The 15,720-nt window shown below is 41.3% G+C and overlaps 1 protein-coding gene across 2 annotated transcripts; it reads left to right on the top strand.

The window, feature by feature from the left end:
* The first annotated feature begins 21 nt into the window (after positions 1 to 21).
* SCO1 (synthesis of cytochrome C oxidase 1) lies at positions 22 to 15,212 on the top strand. 2 transcript variants are annotated; one of them, XR_014793131.1, is made up of 7 exons: positions 22 to 353; positions 1,252 to 1,342; positions 3,426 to 3,623; positions 4,612 to 4,704; positions 8,403 to 8,518; positions 14,139 to 14,365; positions 14,405 to 15,212. XR_014793131.1 is itself a non-coding variant. In XM_084863946.1 (6 exons), exons 1-6 carry the CDS (start codon positions 69 to 71, stop codon positions 14,271 to 14,273), a joined length of 918 nt encoding a protein of 305 aa, XP_084720072.1. In that variant the 5' UTR covers positions 23 to 68; the 3' UTR covers positions 14,274 to 15,212. The 2 variants fall into 2 exon arrangements, 1 of the variants encoding a protein (XP_084720072.1); XM_084863946.1 differs by having other exon boundaries at positions 23 to 353; positions 14,139 to 15,212.
* Positions 15,213 to 15,720: the final 508 nt, after the last annotated feature.

Here is a 15,720-nt window from a genome sequence, read left to right as displayed (position 1 = left end):
CGGAGGAAGTGAAGGCGGAACCGGAAGTTGAGGGGGCGGGCCGAAGGAGGCGTGACCTCCGCAGCTCAATGGCGGCGTTATTGCAGGGAGCGGGCCGGATCATGCTGCTTTCGGGCGGTCCGCTTCGCCTCCTCTCGCCGCGGGGTTTCGGGGTGTGGGGCCCGGCCCGCGGGGCCGTGGGCGTCTTCCTGAGGCAGCTGTGCGCGCGGCAGGAGGAGGGATGGCGGGCCCGGGGACTCCCCCGCGGCTGCCCGGCGTGCCGGCGCTTCAGCTCCGCCATGCCGCCGCCGCCCGGGGCGCCAGGGCCCGAGCCCAAGGGCCCCCGACACCCCTCGCGCCCCTCGAAGCCCGGGGTGAGTGCCCAGCACCCCCTTCCCTCGTCGCGGCCGTCGGACAACCCTCCCACCCGGTCAGAACCTCAGAAACCACTCGGCCGGGCCTGAGATCGCCTGCGGCTCAGCCGGCTTCCCTGGATCAAATTGTTAGGTTTCCTTTAGCGTTCTCAGCCTGAAACTTAGCATGGTGGAGGAGTCCGAGCATTTTTAGAATTTCGACCCTTCGGAGGTTCGGTGTGTATGTAGGAATTGAGCAAAATATGGGTCGTTGTTGCTTGCTGGATATGTCCCTTTTTTTTTTTTTTTTGAGAGGGATGTTCTTTCAGGTTCTTCTGACCCAAAAAGAACTTAAAAGCCAGCACCTCCACGTGGTAGGTGAGGGAAGTGGTTTTCGGAGCTGGGCGGGATGTTACTGAGTTGGGCCTGCGCAGTCCACCCTCTTCTTGGGACTTGAAGAGAACAAGGAAATAAAAATGTGGTTTGCAGGAATTCCCTCGCAGCCTCTTCTACTTTGCCTCTGTTACTTTGGAAGCCAGCTTCGCCTCCCAAATTGTATTTGGTTTATTTATATTCACAACACCAGCACAAGTTTAACTGGTTTTCAAGTCAGCAGTTGGGACCAGAGGCACGCTGCTAGTCTTTTCTTTCTTTCTTTTTTTTTCTCCCCCAAATGAAAAGAAATGGACTTAGGGGATTTGACCTTGGAAACTGCCTTTGTGGTTGTGTTTAGAAGCCCAGATACAACTGCATCCCCAGAAACGTTCAGGATTTCCTCATCCCAGATAACATGAGACGTTCTGTACATTGAACAGGATCAAGGCCTCTTTTTATGTTTAAAACTACTGTCATTTGCTTAGTATGGTTAAATGTCTGCCTCTTACAAGTGGTTTTGGTTTTGACATCTCTGCCCCAGTAGCCTGTTTCCTGGAAGTCCTTAGCAGTCACGTTTGCTATTGGAGGAGCTTTATTGGCCGGAATGAAGTACTTCAAGAAGGAGAAGACGGAGAGTGAGTAGATATCATTTGGTCAGCTCCGAATAACATCTTTTCTGCCTATGGTCTAGCACCTCTGTTCCGGGATCCAGTCCAGCATAGCACTGTCCAACAATATGAAATGACTTCCCTTTGGGCAGATTTGAATGTGGGTAGTTTGAAGTCCAGAGGCTACAAAGATAACCAAGATGCATTCCAGCCTTTGAGATGCTGTGATAGGGAAACACACAGGAGTAAAGATTTTACTAGCTGAGGTTCTGTTAGGCCAGAGGGAAGGAAGTCCAGGGTGCTCTGAGGGCCAAAGGAAGGCTCATTATAAACACCACTGGGTGTCAGCAGATGGAGAAAGGCCAGAGACTGACCATGGAAGACAGAGAAAGAAAGCTAGAAACCTCTTGGGACAGACACTTGAAGTGTTTAGAAATTGTTTACAAGAGGTTTATACTTTAGCGAGTATTCTAGGACTTTTTAAGGTTTGCTTTAGAAGTTTTCAGCAAATCTTGACAATATCACTTGAATCTGTTTTGATTTTTTTTAGTGTCTCTTTTGATGCCATTATGCAAAGGATGATGTTTAAATCTGGGAGTGAGAATTCATACGCTTTAGAACCTGAGCAATATAAGATTCATGCAGATATTTAGACCTTTCTTTTGTAGTATTTCATTGGTATAATTTTCATATTCTTATAGGCAGTTAAGTTTCTTTAGTTTCACAGTGAAATAAAACTGAAAAGCTAGGAAGTGGTGGTAAAGACACTTAAGGAAATGCAAGCTTTGTTTGACTTTAGTTTGGAATTTCACCTGCAATTAGTAACATTTTTTATTGAAAATGTATTATGATATAATATTAAAAGTGTTCCTAAATCATTTGAAAATATTTGCTTGACATGATGCCTCAGCATCTCCAAATACTTATTGTATATTTCTACAAATAAGGACATTCTTCAATATAATCACGTACAGTGTTCAAAATCAGGAAATGGACACTGATATGCTTTACTGTTCAGTGTTCAGACCTCCTTTAAGTGGCGCAACCGATACCTTTTATGGCCAAAGTTTTCTGGTTTAGAGCCACCCTCAGACCTAGTTGTTTTTTTAGTCTTCTTCAATCTGAAAGTTTTTCAGTTTTTACTTGACTTTCAGGACCTGATATCAGCTATTTCTCTAAAAGCCCTGCTTTTTTGTGGAAGATGATAATTATAAGTCAGGACATGAGTTCATTTATTATTGTTATCTGAATTCATTCAATGTGTCTTCTCCCAGGTCCTCTCAGTAGACAGAGCTAGGTAAGATATATATATATATATATATATATATATATATATATATATATATATACACACACACACACACACACACACACACACACACATACACATACACATACATGTATATATATACACACACACACATATATATATATTTTTTAAATCTATATTTCTGTATATATAGAAACCATAAGTTCATATTATACCTCCAGTTTCTTTCCAGTACTGCAAGTTTTCATTCTAGTTTTCTTTACTGTTCTAACTCCTTGCCCATTTGTAACTCTCTTATCTCTAATATACACTGAGTGGCCAGATTATTATGATCTCTGAACACATGATAATCTGGCCACTCAGTGTATTTACTTGATCAATTCCCAGTAAGTAAGTAAGCTCCCATCACCGCTGTCCCCTCCCCTCAGCATACAGCTGCCCTCAGCACACTCAGGCTCAGACTTACAGTGGCAGGCCACCCACCGTGCCCTTTGGGCTCAGACATTCTGTATAGCTATGCCCCCTCTCACCTGCATCATGGCACACCTGTTGGCTCAGGACTGAATTGTTCCAGAAGAAATATTTTTGCCAAATATTTTTGTTTCTTAAAGTCTTTAGTACACATTAGATTTATTTTGATTTTGGTTTTTGTATGCTTATTTTCCTTAACAGGTTTTTTTAAGGTTCTTGAAAACTGACACTACTTCTTCTACATATTGTGCCCCACACATCCATTAGTATAGTATGGATCATATATCAGGTATTGAGTACCTATGGTTATATTGATTTTTTTTTTGTGTGTGTGTGTGTGTGTGTGTGTGTCTTTGTCTCTGTTTTAAGAGCTGGAGAAGGAACGGCAGCGAAGCATTGGAAAGCCTCTACTTGGGGGACCATTTTCCCTCGTAACTCATACTGGAGAGCCCAAAACTGATAAGGACTACCTGGGTCAGTGGGTATTGATTTATTTCGGATTCACTCATTGCCCTGATGTTTGTCCCGAAGAACTGGAAAAAATGATTCAAGTCGTGGATGAAATAGGTAAGGAAGCCATCACTTACTATGAAAAGTATATATATTTACTCAATGTCCTTAATGTTACTATGCTTTTTCACATTCTTTTATTACTGTTAGATGGAGGTTTGTAATTATTTGGTTTGCGTGAACATAAAATCTTAGTGTTAGGCTTGTCTGTTGCTTGGATTTCCATGACCTATAAATTCTCCACCAAAAGAAGCTGGTTATTATGCTAAATATTAGTTTGCTTAAAAATGTCAATGTGGCCCTACCCGGTTTGGCTCAATGGATAGAGCGTCAGCCCACCGACTGAAGCATCCTGGGTTCAATTTCTAGTCTAGGGCATGTACCTCAGTTGCAGGCTCAATCCCCAGTCCTGGTGCAGGCACGTGAGGGAGGTAACCAGTTGACATGGATGTTTCTCTGTCTCTCCCCTTGTCTTCCACTCTCTCTAAAAATCAGTGGAGAAATACCCTCAGGTGAGGATTTTTAAAAAATGTCAGTGTGGTCTGGGTCTCCCTTAACTCTGCGTTGTGTCCCTTCCTTTGTTGTGGACACAAAGCAGAGTTCCATCATTGACTCCACTGTTGCCTTTCCCAGATACTGTTGGTTAGACTGAAATTTGAGGATGGTCTATGATGTGCAGTCAGGGGCATTTGTTAGTACCAATAAGAAGACAGGCCACATCCTTCTTAAAATGAATTATCCCAGGCTATTCGGTTCTTATGAATAGTTTGTCCTGCCTTTGGGGCATGGTGGGGGGAATAACCTACGATATTGGGCTGGATTAGGAGAAAGGATATGCTGGTGCAGGTATTTGGTAGGTTATCTGATGCCACCACAGGCAGTATACGATCTGTTTCTCCTCAAGGCCATGCCATCCCCTTCCCCGTCATGTAACACTGTCAGATGTGCCTGTTTCCCTAAGCCTTGCTGTAGCTACTGTAATTGCTGGTTTTCTTTGTCATTTCCCTTACAGTGTGAATACTGACTAACGGGAACTTTCTTTCAGATGATATTCCAAGTCTGCCAGATTTAACTCCACTTTTCATCACTATTGACCCAGAGAGGGACACAAAAGAAGCCATTGCAAATTATGTGAAAGGTGTGTTCCATTAATAATACTTATATCTGTTTAGCTCTACGGTTTTTGCAGTATCAACTCATTTGGATCTTAAAAATGCTTGTGAAATAGTGAGGACAAATGTTATCCCCAATTTTATAGTCAAATACAAAGATGAGGCTCAGAGTTGTGACTGTGGCTAGTACATAAATAAGACACAGGCTTCTTAATTCCTGGGTCCTTTTATTTGTCAGGGTCGGGGAACTGAACTCAGCCTTCGTAGATCAGCAAAGGTAGTTAATAAGTCTTGAATTGAGAGTAAGGGCGCCTTGTTTCTAATTCTGCCTGTGTATCATTCTCTCCTTTGTAAAATTAACATTGCATGCGTTCTGAGAGTGTGTATATTGGGAGATTAAAAATAAATCTTATGGCCGGGACCGGTTTGGATAGAGCGTCGGCCCGCGGACTGAAGGGTCCCGGGTTCGATTCCGGTCAAGGGCATGTACCTTGGTTGCGGGCACATCCCCAGTGGGGGGTGTGCAAGATGTTGTTTTTCTCTCATCGACGTTTCTAACTCTCTGTCCCTCTCAATTCCTCTCTGTGTAAAATCAATAAAATATATTAAAAAAATAATAATAATAAAAAATAAATCTTATGTAAGCACATTTTGAACTCAGGGCATACCTTATAAACTCAAAACATTGATTATGAAAAAAACATAACTATTAGTGGAAGGATTTCAATTCAAACATCTCAACATGCAGGTCAAAACCTATTAGGTACTTTTAAAGACTAAATTATGGTAGAATTAAAGGTGAATACTTAGGTCTTAGGAGCTTGGGTGAGTTGCTTAATTTCTCTGGATTCAAGTTTTTTTCAACTTAAAAGTATGTTGATAATAAAAATCTGATCAGACAGGTTTTGTTCTTATACTAGTGTGCAGAAGGTGGGTGCTTAAAAATCAGGAATTTAAATTCTAGTTATGGTGAAATTGATTTAAATTACTGGACAGAACGACTAGTGAATAGTTTTATTTTGTTTTTATTATGACACAGTCCAGTGCACATGTCCTCTAAACCTTTGAGGTTATTTTTAAAAATGTGTTTTGTGAAGGACCTTACTATATATTTTATTATTTAACAGACTTATTGAGATATAATTGACATAAAGTGTATATATTTAAGTGTGCAGTTTGTTACCTTTTGACATATGTGTGTGCTTGGGAAACCACCACCACAAAAAGGATAAACTTATCCATGACCTTCAGCAGCTTCCTTGTACCCTCGCTAATCCCTCCCTCCTTCCCCTCCACTTCACTCACCCTCTGGCTTCGGGCAATCTCTGATCTGCTTGCTGTCTATGTAGATTAGATTGTATTTCTAGAAGTTGATGTAAAGAGAATTATAGAATATATACTCTTTTTTTGAATGGCGTCTTTTAGCATAATTATTTTGAGATTCTTCCATGTTATAGAATGTATCAATAGTTCATTCATTTTTATTTCTGAATAGTATTCAGTTGATGGACACTGGAGTTATTTCCAATTTTTGACTATTACCAATAAAGCTGCTAGGAGCATGGATATGCACCTCATTGTGGTTTTAATGAGTTTCCCTATGTTGAGCATTTTTTTCATGCTGTTTGCCATTGCATGACTTTTTCAATAAAAAGTGTTTCTTTATATCTTTTGGGGCTGTTTTTTTATTTATTAAATTTTTTATATTCCTGATAGAAGTCTTTTATCAAGTGTATGATTTGCATATATTTTCTCCAATGGCTTGTCATTTTAGCCATGTTTTTTGAAGAGCAATTTTTCATTTTGATGAGATCCAGTTTATAAATTTGTTCTTGTATAGATAATGCTTTTAGCTTTATATGTAAGAAATCTTTGCATAATCTAAGGTTACAATGGTTTATGTTTTCTCCTTTAGAGTTTTTAGTGTGTAAAAGTAGATTTAATGTTCATAGTTTTTAAGTTTGTCAGAAACTTGGGCAATAGCATATTTTCTAAAGCAAGAAAAAGCAGGAATAGTAGTCAAACTATAAATGTCCCCAAATGAATAGATATCTGAGTTGCTGCACTTAACTAGACTGCCAAAACCTTGTGATGAAAAACAAACAAAAAAACCTTCTGATGATATTCTTCAACAGCATCTATGACAGTGATTGGTGAAGTAATCATTAGTAATTGCATTTGGGGGGATTTCAAAATATTTAAATTAGTAGCCAGAAAATTATTGAAATTTCAACAATTTAAAAAAGATCTGGATGTGCAACTAGTTCAGGCTTCTTTTACCTTCTCTTCATTTACTCACAGAGCAGTGAAGAAAGACAAGCCATCTTGCTTTTTCAGAACCTGAACAATTTTTCAGTTTAAAATGAATTAGTCCAAGGAATGAAAATAGGCTTTCTCAACTTGAAGGTACTATGGTTAAATGTTGGACTATCCCTTTAATAGTATGATGAATCCAGGTGTTTTAAGTGACTTTAACCAGCTTACGTACATAAATTCCTAAAAGTTAACAGCAGATTTGTAGTATGAGATTATTTTCTGGGAAATGAGATACAGATATTTTGACCTAGTGTGAACTAATGAGACAAAATTTTATCTCATATGATCCCATATAATAAAAGGGTAATAAGTAAATTGACCTTAAGAGCAGAACGACCAGGAACTACTGGTTGCTATAACATGCACTGACCACCAGAGGGCAGACGCTTAACACAGGAGCTAACCCCTGGTGGTCACTGTTCATCCACAGGTCATTGCTCAGCCAGAAGCCTACTCATGGCATATCAGTGCAACAGTGTGGCAGGAGCCTCTCCTGCCTCTCTCCTGCTTCTGTGGCAGCACTAAGGAAGTCCGACTAACTGCTTAGGCCCTTATTTCAAATCCCCTGGGGGCTCCTGGACTGCCAGAGGGATGTCTGACTGCCAGTTTAGGCCTGATCCCCCTAGGGAGCACGAATTTTCATGCAGCGGGCCTCTAGTTTGATATGAAGATAAAAACTATAGTGCTTAATTCATGACTATATCTTTGAACTTTAGCATATCTCATTTAAAAACAACTAATTAAGAAATGTGACTTAAATAAGTAGAATATATTCCCTCTTAACTAGATAGTCATGAAAGGATATGACTGATAGATTATTAAGAACCAACTTAAAGTTTCATTGATCTTCTATATTAATATCCTGTTTTTCAACTCCATTGATTTCTGCTCTCACTTTTCTTTTATGCTTATATTGGGTTTAATTTGCTCTTCTTTTTCTAGTTTCCTAAGGAGGAAACTTACTGACTTTAGATCTTCTTTTCTAATGTATACATTCAGTGCTATAAATTTTTCTCTTAAGCACTGCTTTTTCTTCATCCCACAAATTTGGGTAAGTTGCATTTCCATTTTCATTTTTCAAAATATTTTTTACTCTATTTTGAAATTTCTTCGACCCGTGTTATTTAGAAGTGTGTTCATCTCCACATACTTTGGGATTTTCTAGCTATCTTCTATCACTGATTTTTAGTTTAATTTCAATGTGACATATATAACAGGAGAAATTTTATTTGTTCTCTATGTGAATATTTTTTCCTTTTGAAACATGAGGAAATGTTTAGGGACACTCAGGAAGAAAGTAGCAGTAGGGCTGCTTTATATTAGTACTGCTTTTCCATGTAGGGATAGGCCGTTTTGTGCGCTTCTCATTTTTCACTGTCTTCTCTCTTTTTCTTTTTCTTTTTTATAGAATTTTCTTCCAAATTGGTTGGCTTGACTGGCACAAAAGAACAGATTGATCAAGTAGCCAGAGCTTACCGAGTGTATTACAGTCCTGGCCCCAGGGACGAAGATGAGGACTACATAGTAAGTACTTGCTCAGGTTTCTACCCACAGACCAACTCTGAGGGCTCAGATGTTCACATAGGTTTAAATGATGACTGGCATCAGAGAGGAAAGAAAACCTGAGATTTTTGCAAATTCCTTAGGAACTAGGGATATTTGAAAGTAGAGTAGAAGTATAATTTTTTAAGGATGCTTATTTAATATATATTCCCATAATTTACTTGCCTGTTTTTCTTTTCTAGTTATAACTTAGAAAAATTACAGGGCAATATAAAATTAGTGGTGCCTTAGAAACAACAGAACATAATATTTTATACCATATTGGAAATAAAGAGAAGCCAGCATTTTGGAGCAAAGTTTTTTTACTTGTTAAAAGCATCATATTGTTTCTGTGTCCCCTGTGAAGAGGTCAAAGAAATATGCTTCTTTTGAGAAGCAGTGTCTGGCCATGAGGAACTGTATTTTTGGGTTGAATGAATAAGAATTTTGAAAAGCAAGAGAAAATAGGATAGTCACAGATAGGTAGACTTCCTATAAGGTGTATTTTCTTTTTTGTCCTTTTTTTCCTTGGTTAATCCTTACCCAAGGATACTTTTTTTTTTTTTTTTTTAATATTTTATTGATTTTTGTACAGAGAGGAAGGGAGAGAGATAGAGAGTTAGAAACATCGATGAGAGAGAGTCATCGATCAGCTGCCTCTTGCATACCCCCTACTGGGGATATGCCTGCAACCAAGGTACATGCCCTTGACCGGAATCGAACCCGGGACCCTTCAGTCCCCAAGCCGACGCTCTATCCATTGAGCCAAACCAGTCTCGGCCCAAGGACACTTTTTGTTGTTGTTTATCCTCACCCCAGAATATTTTCCCATTGATTTTTAGGAACAGTGGAAGAGAGAGAAATATTGATGTGAGAGAAACACATCGACTGGTTGCCTCCTGCACAAGCCCTGACTAGGGCCTAGGCCAGGGAGGAACCTGCAACCAAGGTATGTGTCCTTCACCAGAATCGAACCTGGGACCCTTTGGTCTGCAGGCCGAAGCTCTATACTCTGAACCAATCTGGCTAGGGCAGGTGTATTTTTATATCTCTATATGACTGGCACCATTAGGTGTTTAATATGTGCTTTTTGATGATGAACAGAAATTCCGTTAAGTTGTTTTTCTGTATCTCATACATCAAGAGCTATCTACTTTCATGAGCACTGCCCAGGAGCCCCAGGCTAATGCCCAAGTTCCTGGGTTCCGTTTCTTACCAGTGGCTTCACAGTGAAGCACCAAGAAGGGGCATGCACACTGCTCTATTCGGTTTTCTAAATAGGAAAGTTTCCCATCACATTAAGAATTAACATTGCCCGGCCAGCGTGGCTCAGTGGTTGAGCATTAACCTATGAACCAGGAAGTCAGGGTTTGATTCCCAGTCGGGGCACATACCCAGTTTGGGGCCTAGATCCCATTGTGGACATGCAGGAAGCAGCCAATCAGTGATTCCCTCGTCATTGATGTTTCTATCTCTCCCTCTCTGAAATCAATAGAAATATATATATATATATATATATATATATATATATATTTTTTTTTTTTTTAAAGTTGACATTGTATTTTAGTAACATTTCCATTTTTTTCTTCAATTTTCATACTCTGGTTTCTGTATTAATTTGGATGGACAAAAGTGATTAATCAGAAGAGCTTTTTCAGTAGCAAAGCTGTTTTATAGAAAGAAAGATGGCCAGGACCCTGAGTCATTGATCTCTGGCTTGCCATGGCTCATTTCCAAGAGCACTGTGCAGAGGGGACACCTCACTGTGTGCTTTGTCTGCGGCCCTGCGGTTTCCGTCACCTTTGCACCTGGCGCACACTGAAGCCTACAGCCTAAATTAGGCTTCTGGTCCCTTTGCTTTAATCTCATTTTCCGTAATCTTACTTTCCAGTTCTGATGCCTCCTAGATTTAGGGAAACTTGGATTCATGAGGGGGGAAAAAAAGAAAGAAATTAGCATATTTCCTTAAGCCCTAAGTTTAAGGAAAGAGGAAACCCTGCTGTGGTTTCCCCTTGTTGCACCAGCAGCATGAGAAGAATGAGAGAGGAAGCCATGGCAAGAAATTCCAGCTTATGTACTCTTTCTATAAAAGAGAGTTGTATTAACTGGTTTCGAGTTTGGGCACTGAGATTTGTACTGTGTGCATAATCCAGAATGGGATGTTAATATTTTTATCGGAACAATGTGGAGTCCATTGCTCTACGTTTCAAATCTGCCAAATCAACCAATAGGGGGAGACACTCGCCAGTTTCTTGGCTCATCATTAGTATGGCTTCTGCCCTGGAAGTCACAGATTTTCATCCACAAGATGGTGTGGGAAATTGCTGTTGCAATGCTAGGAACTGCAAAGAGGCAGGGAGTATCTTAAAGGTTGAGTTGTAATGGAATGAGGTTTTTATCTCAAACAGCAGCAGCAAAAGGTACGCCTCTGGCTTCCGAAGGCCAGTGGAGCCCTCGGAATGGTAGTGTGTGTACTGGTGTGCCAGACATTCGGGAATCCACTGAAAGCTAAATGTGCACAGCACTGCGCTGTATGCATGTAATGTCATGTGATTTTGTATGCATTAGAAACTACTTTTGACAAAGAATATAAATGTCTTTCAAACCAAAAACATATTCAGTGTCATTCAGTGAAAGACATGTGACTTGCGGTGCCATTTTCACTAGTTAGGTCAGCAGAGATCAAACGTTTGAAATACGTTGTCAAAGTAGAATTTGGGGAAAGAGCCAAGGTGCTGTTGGGATGAGGTACTTCCTGCATTGCTGACGGGAACACCCTCCTAAGAGGGCAGTTTGTCAGATACTCTTTAGGTTAGAGGTTCTGCTGTTTGGAATTTATCCTGTAGCTGTAACCTACAGCACTGCTCCTAAAAAGACTGAAAACCAGACAACCATTTTTTAAAGGCTTACTCTGTATGTGCTGATAATAGAACAATGTCCAGTACACCACTAAATGAGAAGTAAAGTACAGTATATTGTTACTTCTTTGTAAAGAGAAATAGGTGACAGGTGGTAAAAGAAATAAGAAGATAGAAACTGACACTAACAAAGGCAGAGAATTTCTCTAGGACAGGAAGGGGAAACCTTTTTTCTGCCAAGGGCCATGTGGATATTTATAACATCATCCCCAGGCCTTACAAATTTATCCACTTAAAAATTAGCTGCTACATGTGGTCAGACATTAACGAACTCACCCCTAATGCCTTGGCAGGGCCAGACCAAGTGATCTCATGGGCCTTTTGCTGCCCACGGGCTGGACCTTCCCCACCCCTGCTCTAGGAGAACACAGAGGAACTGGCAGCGGGGTTCCCTCTAAGGAGAACCGAGGACTCGGAGGGTCTGGAAGAGGAGGAGGACTTTCATTGAATAAGTTTGTGCTTGTTTATGAACATAGGTTACCTTTTCAAAAATTAAAAGGTGTGTTCGTGTATATCAAGTAGAGATAGTGGCAATGTGATATAAAATGATTGAGGACTTTGAAATTGGACAGATCTAGGTTCTAAGCTTCAGTCTGGCATTTACCAATTTGATAATTTATCCTCTCAGCCTATTTTGTTGTCTACTACCTATCCCCTGGGTTAAGGTGGCAATGGAAAGAGCTTGTGCCCTGGCCAGGGTGGCTTGGTTTATTTTTCTCTTCTAGGAACTTTAAAGTATCCTACGCCAAAAACAGGTGGTAGTTTGCTCTGCCCTTAACCAAATGTGCATTGAGACTTGACTACTGACAAGTCTGACGTACATGAATAGTAGAATATTTTTATTATGTATTAGGAAGTAATATATATATATATATATATATATATATATATATATATATATATTTAAGTATATTTTATTGATTTTTTAAAGAGAGGAAGGGAGAGAGATAGAGAGCTAGAAACGTCGATGAGAGAGAAACATCGACCAGTTGCCTCTTGCACACCCCCTATTGGGGATGTGCCCGCAACCAATGTACATGACCTTGACCGGAATCGAACCCGGGACCTTTCAGTCCGCAGACCGACGCTCTACCACTGAGCCAAACCGGTTTCGGCAGGAAGTAACTTATATTAAGAATACTCCGATTATGTTCAGTGCACTGAAATTCTGTTTTTAGATAGAGATAGAGAAAAGGAAGAAGTGGGGGGAGGGGGGAGGATTTGAGCTTCAGGATAAGGTTTGAATATGAGCTGGAGACCTAGTTTTGACCAATATTTCAAATGGGGGGAGAAGCAGAGAGCCCCTGTCCTGCTCCTGCAGTAAAAGATCCAAGACATGAAGTCACAGCTGCTTGAGCCTGCGCTGTACATTCTTTCCGCCGCTGAGGGGCAGGTGGCTCTTTCCATTTGCTGTGTCTTTATGAATGTGTGTTTATAAAAAAGTAATTACCTCACACATGTACCGTATGTTCGGATATATTTGAGGGCTGTCTCCAGTTTGGTATGTGTGATCACATTCCTGTCTTTTAATCTTGCCAAATAGCAATCAAGCCTGCAGTAAATTCCAAGGACTCTAAATTCCCAGTCTTCTGCTCATTTGAAATGGGATTTTGTGGAATCGGATAACTCAGAAAGACTGGTGACTACTCTAAATTTAAGTTAGAGCTAGGACTATTTTAAGAACTTTGCCTGGAAAATGGATAGTGGATTTTAGGTGATCCCTCTGAGGTGTAGGGTTATGGCTCCTCAGGAGTTTCTTGGTGCTTTGCTTCGGATAGGATTGTCCAGTGCAGTGTAAAAATCTCCTGTGGGAGAAAGACACCTGTTATCATGTTTCCATTTGAATCATTGATATCAGGACTAAATACTGTGTTAGAGTCTGTAACTTTTATAGTTAGTTGGTTTTCTGGTTTCTTCTCATGAAACATGGTAAGCAGAATTCAGGTCGTGATGAGTTATTTGACAGCCAGCCAGCCAGTTCTCCCCAAAGAAAGGCATATACCCAAGAACTTACTGAAGAAGCCCTAGCTGGTTTGGTTCAGTGGATAGAGCATCGACCTGTGGACCGAAGGGTCCCAGGTTCAATTCCGGTCAAGGGCACATGCCTGGGTTGCTGGCTCGGTCCAATGTGCTGGAAGCAGCCAGTCAATGATTCCCTTTCATCATTGATGTTTCTATCTCTCTCTCCTTCTCTGAAGTAAATAAAAAATATATTTAAAAAGAAAAAAGAACTTACTGAAGAACATGATTTCTCCCCAACACCTTTAATTCCATGTGCTCTGTCTTTGTCAAACGGTCCAGGGTCCGATGAAATATTTTACTCATAAATGTCAGCTCTTCCAAAGAGAGTATCACCCACAAGCATTGACTGTGTTACAAAGGCTAGAGAGCCGCTGTTTCTTAAAAGTGGGTTCTTTTTGCAGAGATTATGTGGATATGCTAAGGATTGAGCCAGAGGAAATCCAAATTATTGCTGATGTTTCAAGCGATGGTCAGTGCAGAGTTCTAGAACACAAGCTATCTGAGATAATGTGTCACGGTGGATAGCCTTCGGCCCGTTCCGTAAATATAGGTGCCACGAGTTATTGAAACATCAGTGTGAAGTTCTGTTATCCATAGCACCTAACCTGTAAAATAAGCAGCAGCTTCTGGTAATCTTGTCATCCCCGCCCCTTTCTCTGCAGGTGGACCATACCATAATAATGTACTTGGTTGGACCAGACGGGGAATTTCTCGATTATTATGGCCAGAACAAGAGGAATGCAGAAATAGCGGGTTCCATCGCTGCGCACATGCGGGAGCACAAGAGGATGAGCTAGCCAAAGCCGCTGCCTCTGCACTGTTCTCTGCAGAAGAGGAAGGAGCTCTGTCTCCCATAGGAGACCGCTGACATATATGTGCAACCTGCAGAGTGGCCTTCATACTCTGAGGGCATCTGTATATTGGACAGGGCATGCTACCCTTGGAATCAGCCAGTGTAGGTTCTTGGAACTTACAGATTACAACCAAGTCTCCCAAATAGCCACCGCCAGACTGGAGGACCAAGTTAATACGAAGCCAGTGGAGCGGACCTCGGAGAAGGACACAGCCCAGAAGGAGCATAGTCTGTGCGTTTCTGCCTGGGAATTGGGCCCGCTGCTCAGTTGCTGCCTCTGCTTTGTCTTGGACCCCTGCCCGTGCAGGTTGTGGGGCTGGATTCCCAGGAAGAGTGTAACGCCCACACTGATGTAGCTTCCCTTTGAGTCTGGTGGCTGATGAATTAGGCTCGCTGGCATTCGAAGTTGATCTTTACACTTGAAAGCTTATGTGTAGTCGTCCTTGTTAAGAAATATCACTGTCAGGTCTGCATTGCATTCCCTCTCAGCAGGTGCTGGTCTGACTGATGAAGAGAGACTATTGTTTGGGTAAAACTATTAGATTCATTTATTTGGGCAACTTTTTTTTTTTTTTTAATATATTGATTTTGTACAGAGAGGAAGGGAGAGAGATAGTTAGAAACATCGATGAGAGAGATGTTTATACTGGGGATATGCGCGCAACCAAGGTACATGCCCTTGACCGGAATCGAACCCGGGACCTTTCAGTCCCCCAAGCCGACTCTCTATCCATTGAGCCAAACCGGTTTCGGCTCTTTGGGGAACTTTTATGTGAATTTCAGTCAAAGGATGTGCTGGGTTTTCAATGACACAGCAAATGGAAATAGTCCTTTTCTGCCTGTACTGAGTGCTCTGTGAAATAAATGTATTTTCAGTTTTGCAGCTTGGACAAGCGTGATCTTTCTCATGGGTGAAGAGAGAAAGGGTAGATGGCAGCACACAGCTCAGGACAGACTCCCCCAGACTGGAGGTGACAAAGGGGTGGTGCTGTAGTGCAGGTTCCCAGACCCCTAGCTGGATTCACTGAGTCGGGTGGGATGTAGAGGCTGCGATCATCACAGACTTCTGAAGTGCTTCAAATGCTGGTGGCCTGGGAACTGCCTTGAGAAATATGAGAAAACAAGGTTTGCATGGGGCTGAGTGAAGACTTGACTCATCACTTAATGTGTCAGTGAAAGCACACACAGTCGGCTCTAGCCAGTTTGGTTCAGTGGATATAGAGCATCGCGGACACAAGGATCATGGATTCAGTTTCGGTCAAGGGTACATACCTTGGTTGCAGGCTCCTCTCTAGCCCAGGCCCTGGTCAGGGCTCGTGCAGGAGGCAACCAATCAAGTGTTTTCACATCAGTGTTTCTTTTTCTCCCCTCTCTTCCACTCTCCCTAAAAA

The sequence above is a fragment of the Pipistrellus hanaki genome, assembly GCF_964339955.1.
Source record: "Pipistrellus hanaki genome assembly, chromosome: 16".
Classification (NCBI taxonomy): domain Eukaryota; kingdom Metazoa; phylum Chordata; class Mammalia; order Chiroptera; family Vespertilionidae; genus Pipistrellus; species Pipistrellus hanaki.
Note: the sequence above shows the minus strand (reverse complement) of the source record. Positions and strands in the feature narration are given on the sequence as shown.

What these genes read in the sequence shown, in the direction of transcription:
- SCO1 (XM_084863946.1), top strand. Translation starts at nt 69, where the DNA reads ATGGCGGCGTTATTGCAGGGAGCGGGCCGGATCATGCTGCTTTCGGGC. An exon ending in TCAAGTCGTGGATGAAATAG is followed by an intron (nt 3,624 to 4,611) that starts GTAAGGAAGCCA and finishes ACTTTCTTTCAG; the next exon opens with ATGATATTCCAAGTCTGCCA. An exon ending in ACGAAGATGAGGACTACATA is followed by an intron (nt 8,519 to 14,138) that starts GTAAGTACTTGC and finishes CTTTCTCTGCAG; the next exon opens with GTGGACCATACCATAATAAT.